This window comes from Salvelinus fontinalis, chromosome 5 (assembly GCF_029448725.1).
Source record: "Salvelinus fontinalis isolate EN_2023a chromosome 5, ASM2944872v1, whole genome shotgun sequence".
NCBI classification, from domain to species: Eukaryota; Metazoa; Chordata; class Actinopteri; order Salmoniformes; family Salmonidae; genus Salvelinus; species Salvelinus fontinalis.
This window is the reverse complement of record NC_074669.1, coordinates 40764214-40781638: the sequence shown is the minus strand read 5'-3', so window position 1 is coordinate 40781638 and position 17425 is coordinate 40764214. Positions and strand designations below refer to the sequence as shown.

Below are 17425 nucleotides of genomic sequence, written 5' to 3'. Positions count from 1 at the left end.
TTATTTAGGGGCTTCATAGCAAAGTGGGTGAATACATACACACACCACTTTTCAGGTTTTTATTTTTCTGATTTTTTTTTATTTTTAAACAAGTTATTTTTTTCACTTCACCAATTTGGACTAGTTTATGTATGTCCATTACATGAAATCCAAATAAAAATCTATTTAAATTACAGGTTGTAATGCAACAAAATAGGAAAAATGCCAAGGGGGATGAATACTTTTGCAAAGCACTGTATATAGCTTTGTTTATTGTGCTATTATTTACATTTTCTATTACTTTTTAATTCTGCATTGTTGGGGAAGGGCTCGTAAGTACGCATTTCACGGTAATGTTTAAACCTGTTGTATTCGGCGCATGTGACAATTACATTTGATTTAGAGAGGCTGAAAGAGAGATGGAGGGGGGAGAGAGAGACCCTCCACTCCCAGCGAGCCATCACATGGGGCCTGAACCCACATGGCTCAGCACTCCTCCACTCCGCATTCTGTCCATTCCTGTCGTTTATCTGCTTTATTAGGTTATCTGGGGAATTTTCTCTTTAAATTAAACCGTAGATATCCGGGCAGCAAAATTAACACCTGCACTACTGCTGCACTGAGAGAAAGAGAGATCATTGAAGAGAAAAAAACATTGTTTGTGTGTGGTCATCAGAGCTGTAAGACTGCTCCCTATCATTAGTAATTCAATTTGCTCTTTATTAGCAGCTCTTATCTCCAGCATAGATGGCTACTTTCCCTCTCTCTTTACCTCGTTCCATCTTCCTCTCTCTCTCTCACTCTCTCCATCCCTTCTTTCCTCAGTTTCTCCTTCCTTCCTTCCCTCCATCACTGAGAGAGAAAAAAAACATGTCCTGCTTCAGGCGAGCTTCATCTCGACACTTACAAGGGAAGATAAGGCACAGAACTAGGAGAAAGAATGACTGGATGGAGAGAGAGAGGGGTGAGAGACAGAACAAGAAGAGACGAACAGCAGGAAAACAATGGAGGACAGAGAGTTGATGTGAGAAGAGGAGGGCGAACGAAGAGAGGGAAAGGAGAGAAACAGAGAGAGTGAGCGATGGAGAGGGCCAGACAGTCAGCCATCAGGATGAATAAAGCCCATTGTTAATAGTGATGTATTTTCTAATGTCTGCTCGACTCCATTGACTGGGGGGAGATTACAAAGACGGGCATGACAGGGGCTGCTATAGCAGAATGACCGGGGGATGGAAGGAAGAGAGGGTTGTAAAAAAAACACTGATTGCTTTCTATCAGGTTAGGCCTAGATTCTCTAGTTTGTTAAAACAATCCAATTTGCAAAATGATAATTATGCATAAGCTGCTTTTTATCTAGGGCTGGATGGGGGAGATGGGGAGGTGAGTGGTGTGGTGATGTTAGGGCTTGATAGTAGAGCCTCTTCTTTTCCCCACCTCCAGCCCTGCAAATTACCCACTGTAACCACTTGTTCACCATCACAGCTCAATCAGGCTATCAATTACACCCCCCCCACCCTCACTCCTCTCTTCTTAACTGCGACCTCACACAAAGACCACATTGCATTTCTCCATAGGCCTCTCATAGAGATGGGTATGTTGCCCCCTGCAGGAGACTGGAGACAGTGTGGGATACCATCGGCAGATAGGCCGATTCGAGCACTGCAAAGCGCAAACATGTCCAACAGTTTCCTAAAATGATCACAGTGTCCTAAAATTACTAAACCATAGAGCTGTTAGACAGATTATATCCACACTATGGTCCATGTTATGTAATTCTACACAGAGGGATATATTCATTAAAGATGGCAACAAACAGTGATTGTTTGCAGTAACTTCTTTCTCTTGTAATATCCCAAAAAGAAGTGTCAGTTTCAACATTAAGGATTCCATCTTTAAGTGAATAAGTCACACAGTAGCTAACACAGACTAAGACACCACTCACAGCCATCTGAATAATTAGCCAGCCTTTTCACGGGTGCTTTTTCAAAGCCTATGTCAGCTACTCCAGTGAGTTTAATTGGCTCCAATTAATATAATTTGCTTAAATATTAGGAGTTGAAAAACAAAGAAATAATATATTATCCTCTTTTCTACTGTAGGTATGTTTTTTTTATTTTTTTTTATTTCACCTTTATTTAACCAGGTAGGCTAGTTGAGAACAAGTTCTAATTTGCAACTGCGACCTGGCCAAGATAAAGCATAGCAGTGTGAACAGACAACAACACAGAGTTACACATGGAGTAAACAATAAACAAGTCAATAACATGGTAGAAAAAAAAGAATCTATATACAATGTGTGCAAAAGGCATGAGGTAGGCAATAAATCGAATAATTACAATTTAGCAGATTAACACTGGAGTGATAAATCATCAGATGATCATGTGCAAGAAGAGATACTGGTGTGCAAAAGAGCAGAAAAGTAAATAAATAAAAGCAGTATGGGGGTGAGGTAGGTAAATTGGGTGGGTAGTTTACAGATGGACTATGTACAGCTGCAGCGATCGGTTAGCTGCTCGGATAGCAGATTTTTAAAGTTGTTGAGGGAGATAAAAGTCTCCAACTTCAGAGATTTTTGCAATTCGTTCCAGTCACAGGCAGCAGAGAACTGGAAGGAAAGGCGTCCAAATGAGGTTTTGGCTTTAGGGATGATCAGTGAGATACACCTGCTGGAGCGCGTGCTACGGGTGGGTGTAGCCATCGTGACCAGTGAACTGAGATAAGGCGGCACTTTACCTAGCATAGCCTTGTAGATGACCTGGAGCCAGTGGGTCTGACGACGAACATGTAGCGAGGGCCAGCCGACTAGAGCATACAGGTCGCAGTGGTGGGTCGTATAAGGTGCTTTAGTAACAAAACGGATAGCACTGTGATAAACTGCATCCAGTTTGCTGAGTAGAGTATTGGAAGCTATTTTGTAGATGACATCGCCGAAGTCGAGGATCGGTAGGATAGTCAGTTTTACTAGGGTAAGTTTGGCGGCGTGAGTGAAGGAGGCTTTGTTCCGGAATAGAAAGCCGACTCTAGATTTGATTTTGGATTGGAGATGTTTGATATGAGTCTGGAAGGAGAGTTTGCAGTCTAGCCAGACACCTAGGTACTTATAGATGTCCACATATTCTAGGTCGGAACCGTCCAGGGTGGTGATGCTAGTCGGGCGTGCGGGTGCAGGCAGCGAACGGTTGAAAAGCATGCATTTGGTTTTACTAGCGTTTAAGAGCAGTTGGAGGCCACGGAAGGAGTGTTGTATGGCATTGAAGCTCGTTTGGAGGTTAGATAGCACAGTGTCCAGGGAAGGGCCGGAAGTATACAGAATGGTGTCGTCTGCGTAGAGGTGGATCAGGGAATCGCCCGCAGCAAGAGCAACATCATTGATGTATATAGAGAAAAGAGTCGGCCCGAGAATTGAACCCTGTGGTACCCCCATAGAGACTGCCAGAGGACCGGACAACATGCCCTCCGATTTGACACACTGAACTCTGTCTGCAAAGTAGTTGGTGAACCAGGCAAGGCAGTCATTAGAAAAACCGAGGCTATTGAGTCTGCCGATAAGAATATGGTGATTGACAGAGTCGAAAGCCTTGGCCAGGTCGATGAAGACGGCTGCACAGTAATGTCTTTTATCGATGGCTGTTATGATATCGTTTAGTACCTTGAGCGTGGCTGAGGTGCACCCGTGACCGGCTCGGAAACCGGATTGCACAGCGGAGAAGGTACGGTGGGATTCGAGATGGTCAGTGATCTGTTTGTTGACTTGGCTTTCGAAGACCTTAGCTAGGCAGGGCAGGATGGATATAGGTCTGTAACAGTTTGGGTCCAGGGTGTCTCCCCCTTTGAAGAGGGGGATGACAGCGGCAGCTTTCCAATCCTTGGGGATCTCAGATGATACGAAGGAGAGGTTGAACAGGCTGGTAATAGGCGGTGCGACAATGGCGGCGGACAGTTTCAGAAATAGGGAGTCCAGATTGTCAAGTCCAACTGATTTGTATGGGTCCAGGTTTTCCAGCTCTTTCAGAACATCTGCTATCTGGATATGGGTAAAGGAGAAGCTGGGGAGGCTTGGGCGAGTAGCAGCGGGGGGGGGGGGGGCGGGGCTGTTGGCCAAGGTTGGAGTCGCCAGGTGGAAGGCATGGCCAGCCATTGAGAAATGTTTGTTGAAGTTTTCGATTATCACGGACTTATCAGTGGTGACCGTGTTATCTAGCCTCAGTGCAGTGGGCAGCTGGGAGGAGGTGCTCTTGTTTTCCATGGACTTTACAGTATCCCAGAACTTTTTGGAGTTAGAGCTACAGGATGCAAATTTCTGCTTGAAAAAGCTGGCCTTTGCTTTCCTGACTGACTGCGTGTATTGGTTCCTGACTTCCCTGAACAGTTGCATATCGCGGGGGCTCTTCGATGCTATTGCAGTTCGCCACAGGATGTTTTTGTGCTGGTCGAGGGCAGTCAGGTCTGGAGTGAACCAAGGGCTATATCTGTTCTTGGTTTTGCATTTTTTGAACGGAGCATGCTTGTCTAATATGGTGAGGAAGTAACTTTTAAAGAATGACCAGGCATCCTCAACTGACGGGATGAGGTCAATATCCTTCCAGGGTACCCGGGCCAGGTCGATTAGAAAGGCCTGCTCGCAGAAGTGTTTTAGGGAGCGTTTGACAGTGATGAGGGGTGGTCGTTTGACCGTGGACCCGTGGCGGATACAGGCAATGAGGCAGTGATCGCTGAGATCTTGATTGAAGACAGCAGAGGTGTATTTGGAGGGCAAGTTGGTCAGGATAATGTCTATTAGGGTGCCCATGTTTACGGATTTAGGGTTGTACCTGGTGGGTTCCTTGATGATTTGTGTGAGATTGAGGGCATCAAGCTTAGATTGTAGGACTGCCGGGGTGTTAAGCATATCCCAGTTTAGGTCACCTAACAGAACAAACTCTGAAGCTAGATGGGGAGCAGGGCACAGCTGGGAGCTGAGGGGGGTCGGTAGCAGGCGGCAACAGTGAGAGACTTATTTCTGGAGAGATTAATTTTTAAAATTAGAAGTTCGAACTGTTTGGGCATAGACTTGGAAAGTATGACAGAACTTTGCAGGCTATCTCTGCAGTAGATTGCAACTCCTCCCCCTTTGGCAGTTCTATCTTGACGGAAAGTGTTATAGTTGGGTATGGAAATCTCAGAGTTTTTGGTGGCCTTCCTAAGCCAGGATTCAGACACGGCAAGGACATCGGGGTTGGCAGAGTGTGCTAAAGCGGTGAGTAAGGCAAACTTAGGGAGGAGGCTTCTGATGTTGACATGCATGAGGCCAAGGCTTTTTCGATCACAGAAGTCAACAAATGAGGGTGACTGGGGACATGCAGGGCCTGGGTTTACCTCCACATCACCCGAGGAACAGAGGAGTAGTAGGATGAGGGTGCGGCTAAAGGCTATCAAAACTGGTCGCCTAGAGCGTTGGGGACAAGGAATAAAAGGAGAAAATTTATGGGCGTGGTAGAATAGATTCTGGGCATAATGTGCAGACCAGGGTATGGTGGGGCACGGGTACAGCGGAGGCAAGCCCAGGCACTGGGTGATGATAAGAGAGGTTGTATCTCTGGACATGCTGGTCTCAATGGGTGAGGTCACCGCATGTGTGGGGGGTGGGACAAAGGAGGTATCAGAGGTACGGAGAGTGGAACTACGGGGTCCATTGCAAACCAAAACAATGATAACTAGCCTGAACAACAGTATGCAAGGCATATTGATATTTGAGAGAGACATACAATAAGGCATAAAGTGGGAGAGCTAGCTAAAACAACAGGTGAGATAACAGCAGCTAGTCAGCTAACACAGCAACAGAAGGTACAAATGGCGACGACTGGGCAGAGAGGGTCGGATTAACTACACACAGATCCTGAGTTAAGGCACAGAGCCGACAGATAAAACACAAATAAACAGAATGGAGTACCATGAATTAATGGACAGTCAAGCAGGCATCAGCTATGTAGCCAAGTGATCATAGTGTCCAGGGGGCAGCCGTAGATGGAGCAGTGAGGCCTCCACTAAGCTAGCACGCGTTTAAAGTTAGTAGCCCGGGGGGGTGGTCTGCTCAGACGGAGGCCGGTTGAGGGCACCGGTTGAGGGCACGTGGTCGTGTCGACAGAGAATCCAAGCCGGATAGCGATGGCGAAAGAGAGGTTGTGAATTGTAGAATTGTGTTTGCTAACTGGTGCTAGCTTCCTGGCTGCGCTAGCTACAAGATAAGCTAGCAGTTAGCAGACCGGGGCAGGCAAGTTAGCCTTTGGGGGACGTCGCGATGGGGGGGGAAGTCTGTTTTTGCCTCTTCGTGCGGTGACGTCGATAGACCAGTCGTGGAATTAGTAGGGTTCCAGGTAGCTCTAGGTAGCTAACAGGCCTAGTAGGTTAGCAATGTAATTCAAAATGTGTTTATTCTGAGATCGCTAGTGATCAAGGTTGGGGTCAATTCCAATTTAATTTCAAATTCCGAATTCAATTTTGGAATTCAAGCAGGAAGTGAAGAATTATATCTTCAAAAAACGTCATTGGAATTTAACTGGAATTTAGACTGTCTGAATTTTAATTGAATATCATCCCTGGAATGGAACTGGAATTTAAACTGTGATTTGAAATTGAATTCTAACATGAAGCGTCCTTGCAATGGAATTTTTATTTTAACCTTTTTTAACTAGGCAAGTCAGTTAAGAACAAATTCTTATTTACAATGACGGCCTATGAACAGTGGGTTAACTGCCTCGTTCAGGGGCAGAACGACAGATTTTTACCTTGTCACCTCGGGGATTCGATCTAGCAACCTTTCCTGCCGATGATATACTAAACAACATACACATGGCCAGTACGTTCATCAAATGTAGGGCTGGGCAGTATACCGTATTTTACTATATACTGGTATTTATGCACGGACCGGTTTGGGTTTTTATTTTATCTTCTATACCGGTATTTGAATGTTTGGTTTGTTAAATTTGATACGCCGTGTGTAACGTCCATTTTTATAGTTTACTCCGCTACTTGAGTCATCCCTCTGCATTCTCTCTCTCCATTCCGCTTTCCGCACAGACATAGTCCCACCCCGTCACTCAAGTAGCACATTTGTTGTTGCTTGTCCACGAGATGGTCAATGCAGCACATGCAACAATATTGATGACAACGAAGTTGTTTCCACTTTGATCTTAATATAAATCCACAAGCGTTCTATAATTACAATATTAGTTTGTGTTTCTTACATCTGCAAAGAGCTAGTTTGTATTTTCTTAGCAAGTTACGCTAAATCGTGTTAGCCACTAATGCTAATCGCTAGTTAGCTGGCTAGCAAACTAGCTAATAAAAGTTCTGAGTCAGGGCAAACGTAGCTAGCTAATACAGCCTGATACCAGTACTTGTGGAGGCTTAAATCAGCATGTTGTTTGTGCAACAGTATCTTCTAAATCAAAGAGGAATAGGGGAAACATGAATATGTTGGCTATATGAACAAAGATTTAATGTAGGACAAGATTATAGGGTCCCATAGGAAACACTGAACATCACTTTGGTTCCTACCCTGTCACAATAAACTCGTCCATGGCATTTTCATTTGTTGTCATGTCAAACAACACTGTATTCAAAGTGCCCACTATTATTTATATTCTAACTATAGAATTATAATAAACATTCTATTTCCATGATTCCAAAAGTTCACCCAAGTGTTTTGATCTAAATCGCAATTGCAACATTTTGTTAAAAATAAGGACTAGTATTTTTTCCCATATCGTGGCAGTGTGGGAATGATCTCAAATGAGTGCAGGAAATGCAGAAATTGATGGAAATGCAGGAAGTTATTTTAGGTTGAAGTTGAATTGAACAGTATAAAACAATCAGAATGGAGAAAGACCCATTGAAATAATTTAGAATATATGTGTTGCCACCCTAGGGTCACGCACTACTCATAAAGCAAATTTAGAACTTTTATTAATCAAAAACATTTTTAAAATACCATATAACATGATATTTTGGCCATATCGCCCAGCGCTAATATACACCGTTACCTAGCAACGCACTACTACTACTTTTACAGATCCACTGTCTCATCTGCCCAGCTACACAATTTCTAAACTTGATCAACACTGTAAAAAGCATCACAAATTATCTCCAACATTGTTACAATATTGAAATTCGATTTCACTGTGTCCCACAATAATGAACGTGACCGGACGAGACAGGCAATTTTTCTCAGACAGTCGAAATCACAAATCAGCATAATTTGTATGGATATATACAAAGAAATATCGGGTAAAATTAAATGAAATGAAGATACTTTGCTGTCTTTCCAGCTTCAGTCTGAAGTAATTGTGTTAGCTGTGTAGTTGGCAAGCTAGCAAGGGGGTGGAAAAGCCTCCATAGCAACCATTTTTGTTTGCCATAGCAACTTGCAAAGTTCTATTAACCAGCGCTTGGATAGTTTTGCTTTACACGGCAGTCAAAGTGAATAGAACTAACAACCAGAGAATGCCTAAAATTGCACTTGACAACCAGTGTTAGTGAATGTATGTTGAAAAAAAATATGGTTTGGGAAACAATCTTGCTTCTTCATGTTGGTAACCCATTGTATAAAAACAATATATGAGAGGCCATTGGTTCTGACATTTTTAATCAAGGCTGTGATATGGAACATGGAGGGCTATGACCATGTATTATTAATGCATTGAAATTGAATTCAAACTTTCTTTTAAATCACATAATTATATACAATACTGTTTTCTAATGAGTCGTCGACGGGCAATATACAGGTCCAATTAACATGATAGTTCACCAAAATTACATGTTGGTTTCCTTAGCCATAAGCAGTTTATGAACTATGGCATTGTTATTTTGTAATACGGGTGAACTATCACTTAAGGACATCTTTTATAAGGAGGGAACATTCAAATTCCACCAAGTATTGTTTACTCAATTATTTTGTATTGCTTTATAAATCTACAACATACAGTGCCCTCAGAAAGTATTCACACCACTTGACTTTTTCCACATTTTGTTGTTACAGCCTGAATTTAAAATGGATTAAATTGAGATTGTGTGTCACTGGCCTAAACACAATACCCCAACATGTCAAAATGGAATTATGTTTTAGACATTTTTACAAATTAAAAATGAAAAGCTGAAATTAACCAGGTTTTCCGCTAGGATTTTGTCTCGGGTCAAATGTCTTGAGTCAATAAATATTCAACCCCTTTGTTATTGAAAGCGTAACATTCAGTTGTAAAAATGTGCTTAGCAGGTCACATAATAAGTTGCATGGACTCACTCTGTGTGCAATATTAGTATTTCAAAATATTTTGGAATGACTACCTCATCTCTGTACCCCATTCATGCAATTAACTGTAAGGTCCCTCAGTCGACCAGTGAATTTCAAACACAGATTCAACCACAAAGACCAGGGAGGTTTTCCAATGCCTCGCAAAGTAGGGCACCTATTGGAAGATGGGGGGGGGGAGCAGACATTGAATATCTCTTTGAGAATATGGAAGTGATTAATTACACTTTGGATGGTGTATCAATACACCCAGTCACTACAAAGATACAGGCCTCCTTCCTCACTCAGTTGCCGGAAAGAACGGAAACCGCTCAGGGATTTCACCAATTGTGACTTTAAACAGACACTGGGAGACAAATTCACCTTTCAGCAGGACAATAACCTAAAACACAAGGCCAAATATGCACTGGAGTTGCTTAACAAGACCACATTGAATCGTCCTGAGTGGCCTAAGTGAATATCTTATCCTTAAAATGTAACCCTTCATGACAACACATATCATTAGACTATACTGCAACAGCCTAGTTTTACCCTAACACAGTGATCTGAAACTCATGGTTTGCAGGTCACATCAAGCAAGTCAATTTATGCTGGCTTGCAAAGTAATATGGATATGAATATCCAACAATTGGAACTTTTGATCACCCACAACCTGCATTGATAACGACTGCCAAGGTAGGGAGACTTGGACAAAGGAAACAACCTAAACCATTTCAACTTGAACAATGATCTCATTAACGGGTGCAATAAGTCCAACCACTAACGGAATGAATTAGATTAGAAAATTGTTTGTTATTTATCTTTGTACAGCATCAGATAAATCAATCAATCGATGGGCATGCAAAAACACAGAAATTGTCATAAACAATTCTAAAAATCAACCTGCAATAAAGCATGCTGGGAAATATGATAATGATAGCTATGGTTTTGAATGTGACTGTTTTATTCTACACAGAGTAAAAATGACAATCACACTCAACTCGGTTTATTTTACACTGAGTGTACACTGAGTGTAAATTTAACTACTGAATTAATAAACCTATCATACATTATTTGGAGTGGAATTCCACTCTACTGTAGAATTTGTGCTTTATTTAGACAGACAAATTGCATGAAAGGTAGAAACGGGAATTGAACACTGGTCTCCGGTGCGGAAGCACACATTTGCTTGCTGCTGTGAGTGTTGTCCACATGACCACGGCACTGGACGATCCTCTTATTTCTATCGTGAATCTTGTTTCGAACTATACATTTAGGCAGCTGATGTGTAAATGTTACATAATGAGTATGTTATCTAAAGGGTTTTGTTTGAATATTAAAAACATGAAGTAAATGTGTTTTAGGTGTTTTCCCAATCTCATAAAAAAAGGTTTGGCAATTGTTTTTAGAGCATGGAGATTTGTTCCCTACAATGTTCCAAAACAATTGGGGAAAAACTGTATAACACAATAATGAATAAAACAACAGCCGCTATCGAATGGAATTGAGAATTCAGCATTTTCTGCATTATTTGATGCTGTTCGTATTAAACAGCTTTAACTTATCTATGATATTCACAAATTGGATGGGTTATATTTAGGATAACGTTTTACATCTTTATGATGGTATGTTTCAATTTGAAAAGCATCTGATAGTATTATTTTATATGTTAAGCTAATTCCTGAATGTTTTCAAAATTCTGGGGACATTGAGGTTTACCAGGAATATTCCCTCTTAATTTGTCAAGAGGTTAAGTTTGTCTTTGGAATCTGCCATGAGTTGAGGTAGTTGGGTTGTGTTTGGCTTGAGTTGAAAGAAGGAATATAAATTCAGGGAATTGGTCGAGTGAGGAAATGTAACTATTTGAATTGTTGTGGCAGAATATTGAATTAAGAATTGTAGTTTTGAATTGATTTAGAATTTGTATTTGAGATGAATTTAATTGAGTGAATTGTTGTGGCAGAACAACGAATTAGGAACTGTATTTTTTTATTGACTCAGAATTGGAATTCAAGTTGAATTTACTCTGAATTGAAGAACTGCTATGGAATTTTGTATTGAATTGATGGGATTTAAATGGAGAGGGAATTACATTGGAATTTAATTTAGGGAATTGACCCCAACCCTGCTGGAATGTTGAATTGATGGAATTTATAGGGAGAGGGAATTGAGTTGGAATTTAATTTGTGGAATTCACCAGAACCCTGCTAGCGAAATTTATAAAATCACATTATTTTTTTTAAATTAAAATGTTAGAATGGAAAGGATCTCCATTAATTCCTTCATTAATTTTGTAGTTACATGGAAGATGTTTTTTTTTGTTCAGGTCACTAGCCAAGGTCAGAAAAACCTACTGGCCCTAATAGGACTGTACATCCTGTGTGTTTGCCCCCTTTTCCCCAGCTCTCTTTTCCTACCTGTCCTGGAGGGGTTGGGGGAGAGACGTCGTAGCTTGTGTCTGCCAAATGAGACCAGTTCAAGGGACGGGCTCCTCTTCACACCCCCCGGGCTCTGGACAAGGGTGCATGTCCTCACTGCAGTTTGTGTCCGGACCGGAATGTGTGTCCTAAGGCGCAGAGAGTAGCGGCTGATCAGGGTCATGGCTGCTGGGCTGGGTCTCCGTTCTGCCCCAGACCCACTGTAATACATAGGAGAGTGTGCTAGAGGTAGATGTCCATGTTAGAGGTAGGTGTGTGTTCGTGTTAGAGGTAGTGGGGAAATAATATAAATTCCTCTGCCAAGAGGGGTGTGAACAGTTTGTCATGAATAGTGCTTTTGCCAATAGTAACAGACATGGCGTGCGCTTGAAGGGGGGGGGGGGGCGCAGGATGTTCCCTAAAGCTGGAAGGGTGGCCTGAGCGAAAATGTTTGGTAACCCCTGAGTTAACATGACCTGTATGAATTGTAAAGCAAAATTCACAAAAAGTAGTTAAAAGAAAATAATCTCAAAGAAAATGTATAAGATCTCCTAAGCTTGTATTTACCACAAACCTTATTTTCACGTTTATCTACCCCCCGCCCCCCAAAAAATAAAACAATTAATTCAACTCCCCATAGGCTTTGACCCAACGAGCCATGGCGGAGTTAGTGCTTACAAAAAGACGCCATTACTATTGCTCTCTATAGTAAGAGAATGGATGAGAAGATAAATCACTGGCTGCCCTCATCCTCTTCTTTCTCACCTGCTAACTGACCTCCTGATGATCTTCATCCTGCTCCTGAGTTTGAACCCTCCAGGGGAAGAGGAGGCGGTGCGTTGAGTTACAGATGGAGGAACACTGGACCCCCCCTTGGCCCCGTTCTCTTTCTCTGAGGTCCAGCGGAACAGAGACCCACTTCTGGACCCTGTCCCGGAGCCAGTCTGCCCCCCTCCCCCAGGCCCTGCCTTCCAGCAGTAGCGACTACTGAGGGTAGTGGAGGAGGAGGCCCCTGCTGCCTTACGTTGCTTGGCTAAAAGATTTTGGGATTTTGGTTTCTTGGCTACCAACCCCTCTGTAGCTCTCTGGGGCAGAGCCAGAGCCAGGTCTTTGGGTGAGAGAGGCTTCCGGGACAACCTAGCCTGGGCCCCTGCAGAGGAGGACACCCAGGTGTACTTGGAGGTCTTAGGGACTGCAGTGGATAAACTGAGCCTACGGGGAACCTTCTTTCTGGGGGCAAAGGCTTTCCTACTGGAACTGGGGCTGGATGAGAAACTACTAGGGACCCCAGAATGGGAGACTGTGGTGATGACAGAGGTGATTAGATTTTCTGGGGGCCGAGACTCTATTCTGGCCTGGCTGGGCCTGACTCCTCCTGGCTGATGGCTCTTCACCCAGGAAAACTTGGAGTGGGGAGAGGAGGCTGGCTGGGCTGGGGTGAGCTTGGACCTGGGACTGAGAGAGGCACTAGGGGGAGCAGAGAGAGGAGGTGGAAGGGGTAGAGGAAGTGAATTGGCATCGCTAGGGGTGGGGTTGCTGTTGGAGGTTGCCTTGGCAACAACCTGCTTAGCTGCTGTGTTGGTTTTTCCAGTCACGCAATGTTTAATATGTAGCTGAGCAGTGTTCTGAACCCTGGTGGCAGTGGTGGTCATTTTGGCTGAGGAAGGGATACCTGACAAGTCCATTTGTCCAGGGGCGGTCACCATCAGAGACAGTCCCAGTCCTATGCTCTTCCCTTCAGTCTTGGCCTGAATATTGTGTTTCGTTTCTATATGCTGGTCCTCTGGAGGTCCAGGCCCTTTAAGCTCCGAGACTCCCAGCCCATCCTTGCCCCCAAGTCCTGTCCTTCCTTTGCCGGGTTCAGTCTCTGCCTCTATAGCTGTGGATCCACTGCCTGTCCCCGTCATAGAGCTTCTCACTCCCCCTGTGAGTGCGTACTGCTGGCCCCTTGGTCCTGTTAGATCCCTAGATGTAGCACATTTTGTTCCATCCTTCTCTCCTCTAGCTGGTTCCTTACTGCTCTGGCTGGACTGTAAGGTATCTGCAGCATGAAGGGACAGGAAGCCAGTAGAGGAGTTGGGTGCTGCAGAATCTAAAGAGGGCTTGGTAATCTTTATTGGTCTACCCTGCTGCTCTAGAGAGGGCTTGGCAGTCTGTGTAGTATGTCTACTGTGCTGGGATGAGCTGGTCTTGCTACTGAGGGTGAAGCTCTTCCTCCAGTGTCTTGTGGGTTGAGGCCCACCACGCGAGGAGAATGCAGGGCTGAAAAATGAGCTGGGACTCCTGCCTCGGGCTGGTGGTCTCGCTGGGTGCCACTGCTGGCCAGAACAAGAAGGGGCATCACCATGGATACTTCTATGGTTATTGATGAGATCTGTAAGATGACAGAAAGAGGTTAAGAAGTAACTGGCAACAGTGGTTAATTAAAATTGAATAGCGTGTATCTAGCTAGCACCGTCAATTTTCGCCAGCTAAATTAGATAGCGTTAGCTAGGCATCAACAGAGAACGTGGTGGTTCCAACAGCCAGCGTGACAGCTTTCAAATGTAACTGGTAAGTATTAGTTATTAAATATAGTGTATCATTAATGTTAACTGTACTGTAAAACTCCACATTACTTTGCAACAGATCGATTTGCCTTTTCAGCGCTTCTCTCTCGTCCATGTTGTTTATGTCCTGAACTCACACGTCATCATCCAGCGTCGCGATTATAGAATACGTGTGGAGGAGTTTGGTCGTTACCACACCCACAAAATCAGAAATCCCACCTACTCGACCAATCAGATGAGGGAGTGTGATGACGCGAATGTCGACCGGCTTGCAATGCCAGACGGGACATGCATTATGTCACAAGTTAATGGAATACATTGGTCACTAAAATCTGTTGGGGAAAAGTCTGGTTATAACCACACAAAAACTTGCTTGTTAACAAGGTCAAAGAGGCCTCTTTCAGAATGATCCATAATTATTACTCTGCGAATCATTACCTGAAGAAACTAAAAAAAGACATTAACATTGATTGTACTTTTTGTGTTGAGCATCCAGAAACAGTTTCGCATTTATTTTGGCATTGTCTACATGTAAAACAATTATGGAAAGATATTCACAGTTTAATATTGTTAATATTCTTGATGACTTTTGTTTTTTTATGGGAGAATGTGCTGCTCGGTTTCCTTAACCATAATAAAGATTTTTTTTAAAGACATGCATTTGTTTTATCTAGTGATTCACCAATGATTTGGTTATTTATTAACTATAATAAAACCAAACGTTCTAAATGCAAAGTGGTAATCAGATGTCTTATTTCAACTCAGCTCGCAAGCTTATCATGATATTTGCCCTTACTCATAGGTACTTGTCTTACCCCAAAATAGGTTTACTCCAATATCTGCATTGTATTTTAAATGGCATGTAGACAAACAAATTGACATATCTTAATTTTAGATTTTTATTTCCAAAATCCACAACAGTTTAACAGAAATGTTCACAGAAATTTCTTCTTTTTTTTTTAAACTGGCTAATTTTTGGATGATTTAAGATATAAACTTCAACCCTGTGATATTATTTGGCACCTAGGCCCTTACTATAGTAATTTGTTTATTTAACCTAACATAGCCGTGCAGTCCACCTTTCCGGTATTTTGAACCAGTTTGCCGCTGTACAAAGGCATGGTCTTCAAGCTATGGAAGATGGCAAAACATTTAATAATAAATAATTGATTGGACGTACATGACACTTTTCTAGACACCCAAAGCACCCAAAGAGTGTAAGGGGAAACTTACCACGCTAACCCAACTTACATACTCTACTTTTATTGGCCCAAAGTAAACTTGTTTAACTATTTTTTTTACTGATATTTTGTTATATATACATTATTCATACACTTTACATTCAGGGTACTTTTATACACAGTATTACATGATAAGAATACAGTTTGATATACACATTACACATAAAATGGTACTCATCATTACATACACTTGCAATAAGTGTCATGGGATCTTTAGTGACCACAGAGTTAGGACACCCATTTGAAGTCCCATCTTCTTCAATTTTATTGAGGAACATTCCATTGTTAGTTGGTATTTCAACATTATTCAAATGAAATTAATGTTGTAAAAGTATATAGTATAAATTACAGTGATCTTTCTTTGAACTTACTGCCTTCATGTTCATTTCAGCAGCATATTTCTCTTTGGCATTTGTTTGTCAGTCTTTGCCCTGGTGACATTCATATGTCTTCATACTTAACAGAACACCATTGAATGGGAGATTTTAACTCTCCCAAATGAGTTTTTTTCTTGCCAAAGGCTGTTCTTCTGTTGAAGGTCAAGAATATTATATATTACTGTTAGAATTAAAGGCTTGTAGAAAACTAACAACGTTGCTCTGTCAAATAGAATAACTCCTCTATGCTTGGAATGGAATTCTTTAAATAAGATGGTGCAGATAGAGGGCTGCTTCGCTTCTATTTCTTAGGAAACTTTGCTGTATTTTGTTTTTTTATGTATTATTTCTTACATTGTTAGCCCAGAAAATGTTATGTGTTATTACATACAAATCGGGAAGAGCTATTAGGTATCAGAGCGGCGGTAACTCACCAGCACTACCAGCATTACAACCAGGAATACGACTTGCCTGAAGTGGATCCTTTGTTCGCACCACCCAGGGCAATTGAACTGATTCCAGAGGCCGACCCAAAACAACGCCCGCGGAGAAGAGGAAGTCGGAGCGGTCTTCTAGTCAAACTCAGGAGGTGCACACACCGCCCACCACTTCAGAGTATATTACTCACTAATGTTCTGTCCCTGGATAACAAGGTTGGCGAGATCAGGGAAAGGGTTTCTTGCCAGAGAGACATCAGGGATTGTAACATACTCTGTTCCACAGAAAAACATGGCTCTCTCGGGAAATACTGTCGGAGTCAGTCCAACCATCTGGATTCTCGGTCTATCGCACGGACAAGAATAAACATCTCTTCGGGAAGAAGAAGAGCGGTGGTGTATGTTTCATGATTAACGACTCATGGTGTAATTGTAATAACATACAGGAACTCAAGTCCTTTTGTTTACCCAACATAGAATACCTCACAATCAAATGCTGACCGTATTATCTCCCAAGAGAATTCTCTTCGGTTATTGTCATAGCCGTGTATATCCTCCCTCAAGCCGATACCACGGTGGCCCTCAAGGAACTTCACTGGACTTTATGCAAACTTGAAACCACATATCCTGAGGCTGCATTTATTTTAGCGTGGGATATTAACAAAGCAAATTTGAAGAAAAGGCTTCCTAAATTCTATCAGTTTATCGATTGTAGTACTGTCACTGGAAAAACAGTCGGCCATTGTTACTACAACTTCCGGGATGCATACAAGGCCCACCCCCGCCCTCCTTTCGGCAAATCTGACCACGATTCCATTTTGCTCCTCCCTTCCTATAGGCAGAAACTCAAACAGGAAGTACCCGTGGAAAGGACTATTCAATAATGGTCTGATCAATCGGAAACCATGCTTCAAGATTGTTTTGATCAAGCGGACTGGGATATGTTCCGGGCAGCTTCAGAGAATAATATTGATGTGCACACTGAGACGGTTACTGAGTTTATCAAGAAGTGTATAGGGGTGAAGGCTCTGGGAGTGTGGTGTCAGGAAAATAACCTCTCACTCAACGTCAACAAAGAAAAGGAGATGATTGTGCACTTCAGGAAACAGCAAGAGGAGCACCCCCATATCCACGTCAACAGGACAGCAGTGGAGAAGGTG

The 17425-nt window shown here is 42.6% G+C and overlaps 1 protein-coding gene across 4 annotated transcripts in view; it reads right to left on the bottom strand.

Moving 5' to 3' along the window:
• Positions 1-14375, bottom strand: part of LOC129855587 (zinc finger CCCH domain-containing protein 3-like) — a 90974-nt gene extending 76599 nt beyond the window's left edge. Inside the window, exons 1-3 of one of the 4 annotated variants that reach the window (XM_055923408.1) lie at positions 14280-14375; positions 12427-14035; positions 11662-11882 (exon numbers count right to left, since the gene is read on the bottom strand). In XM_055923408.1, the coding sequence (XP_055779383.1) occupies positions 11662-11882; positions 12427-14035; positions 14280-14325 (1876 nt within the window). In that variant the 5' untranslated portion in view covers positions 14326-14375. The remainder of the gene's footprint in view (positions 1-11661; positions 11883-12426; positions 14036-14279) is intronic. The other 3 variants (XM_055923410.1, XM_055923409.1, XM_055923411.1) reach the window with 3 other exon arrangements.
• Between the last annotated feature and the right edge of the window lie 3050 nt (positions 14376-17425).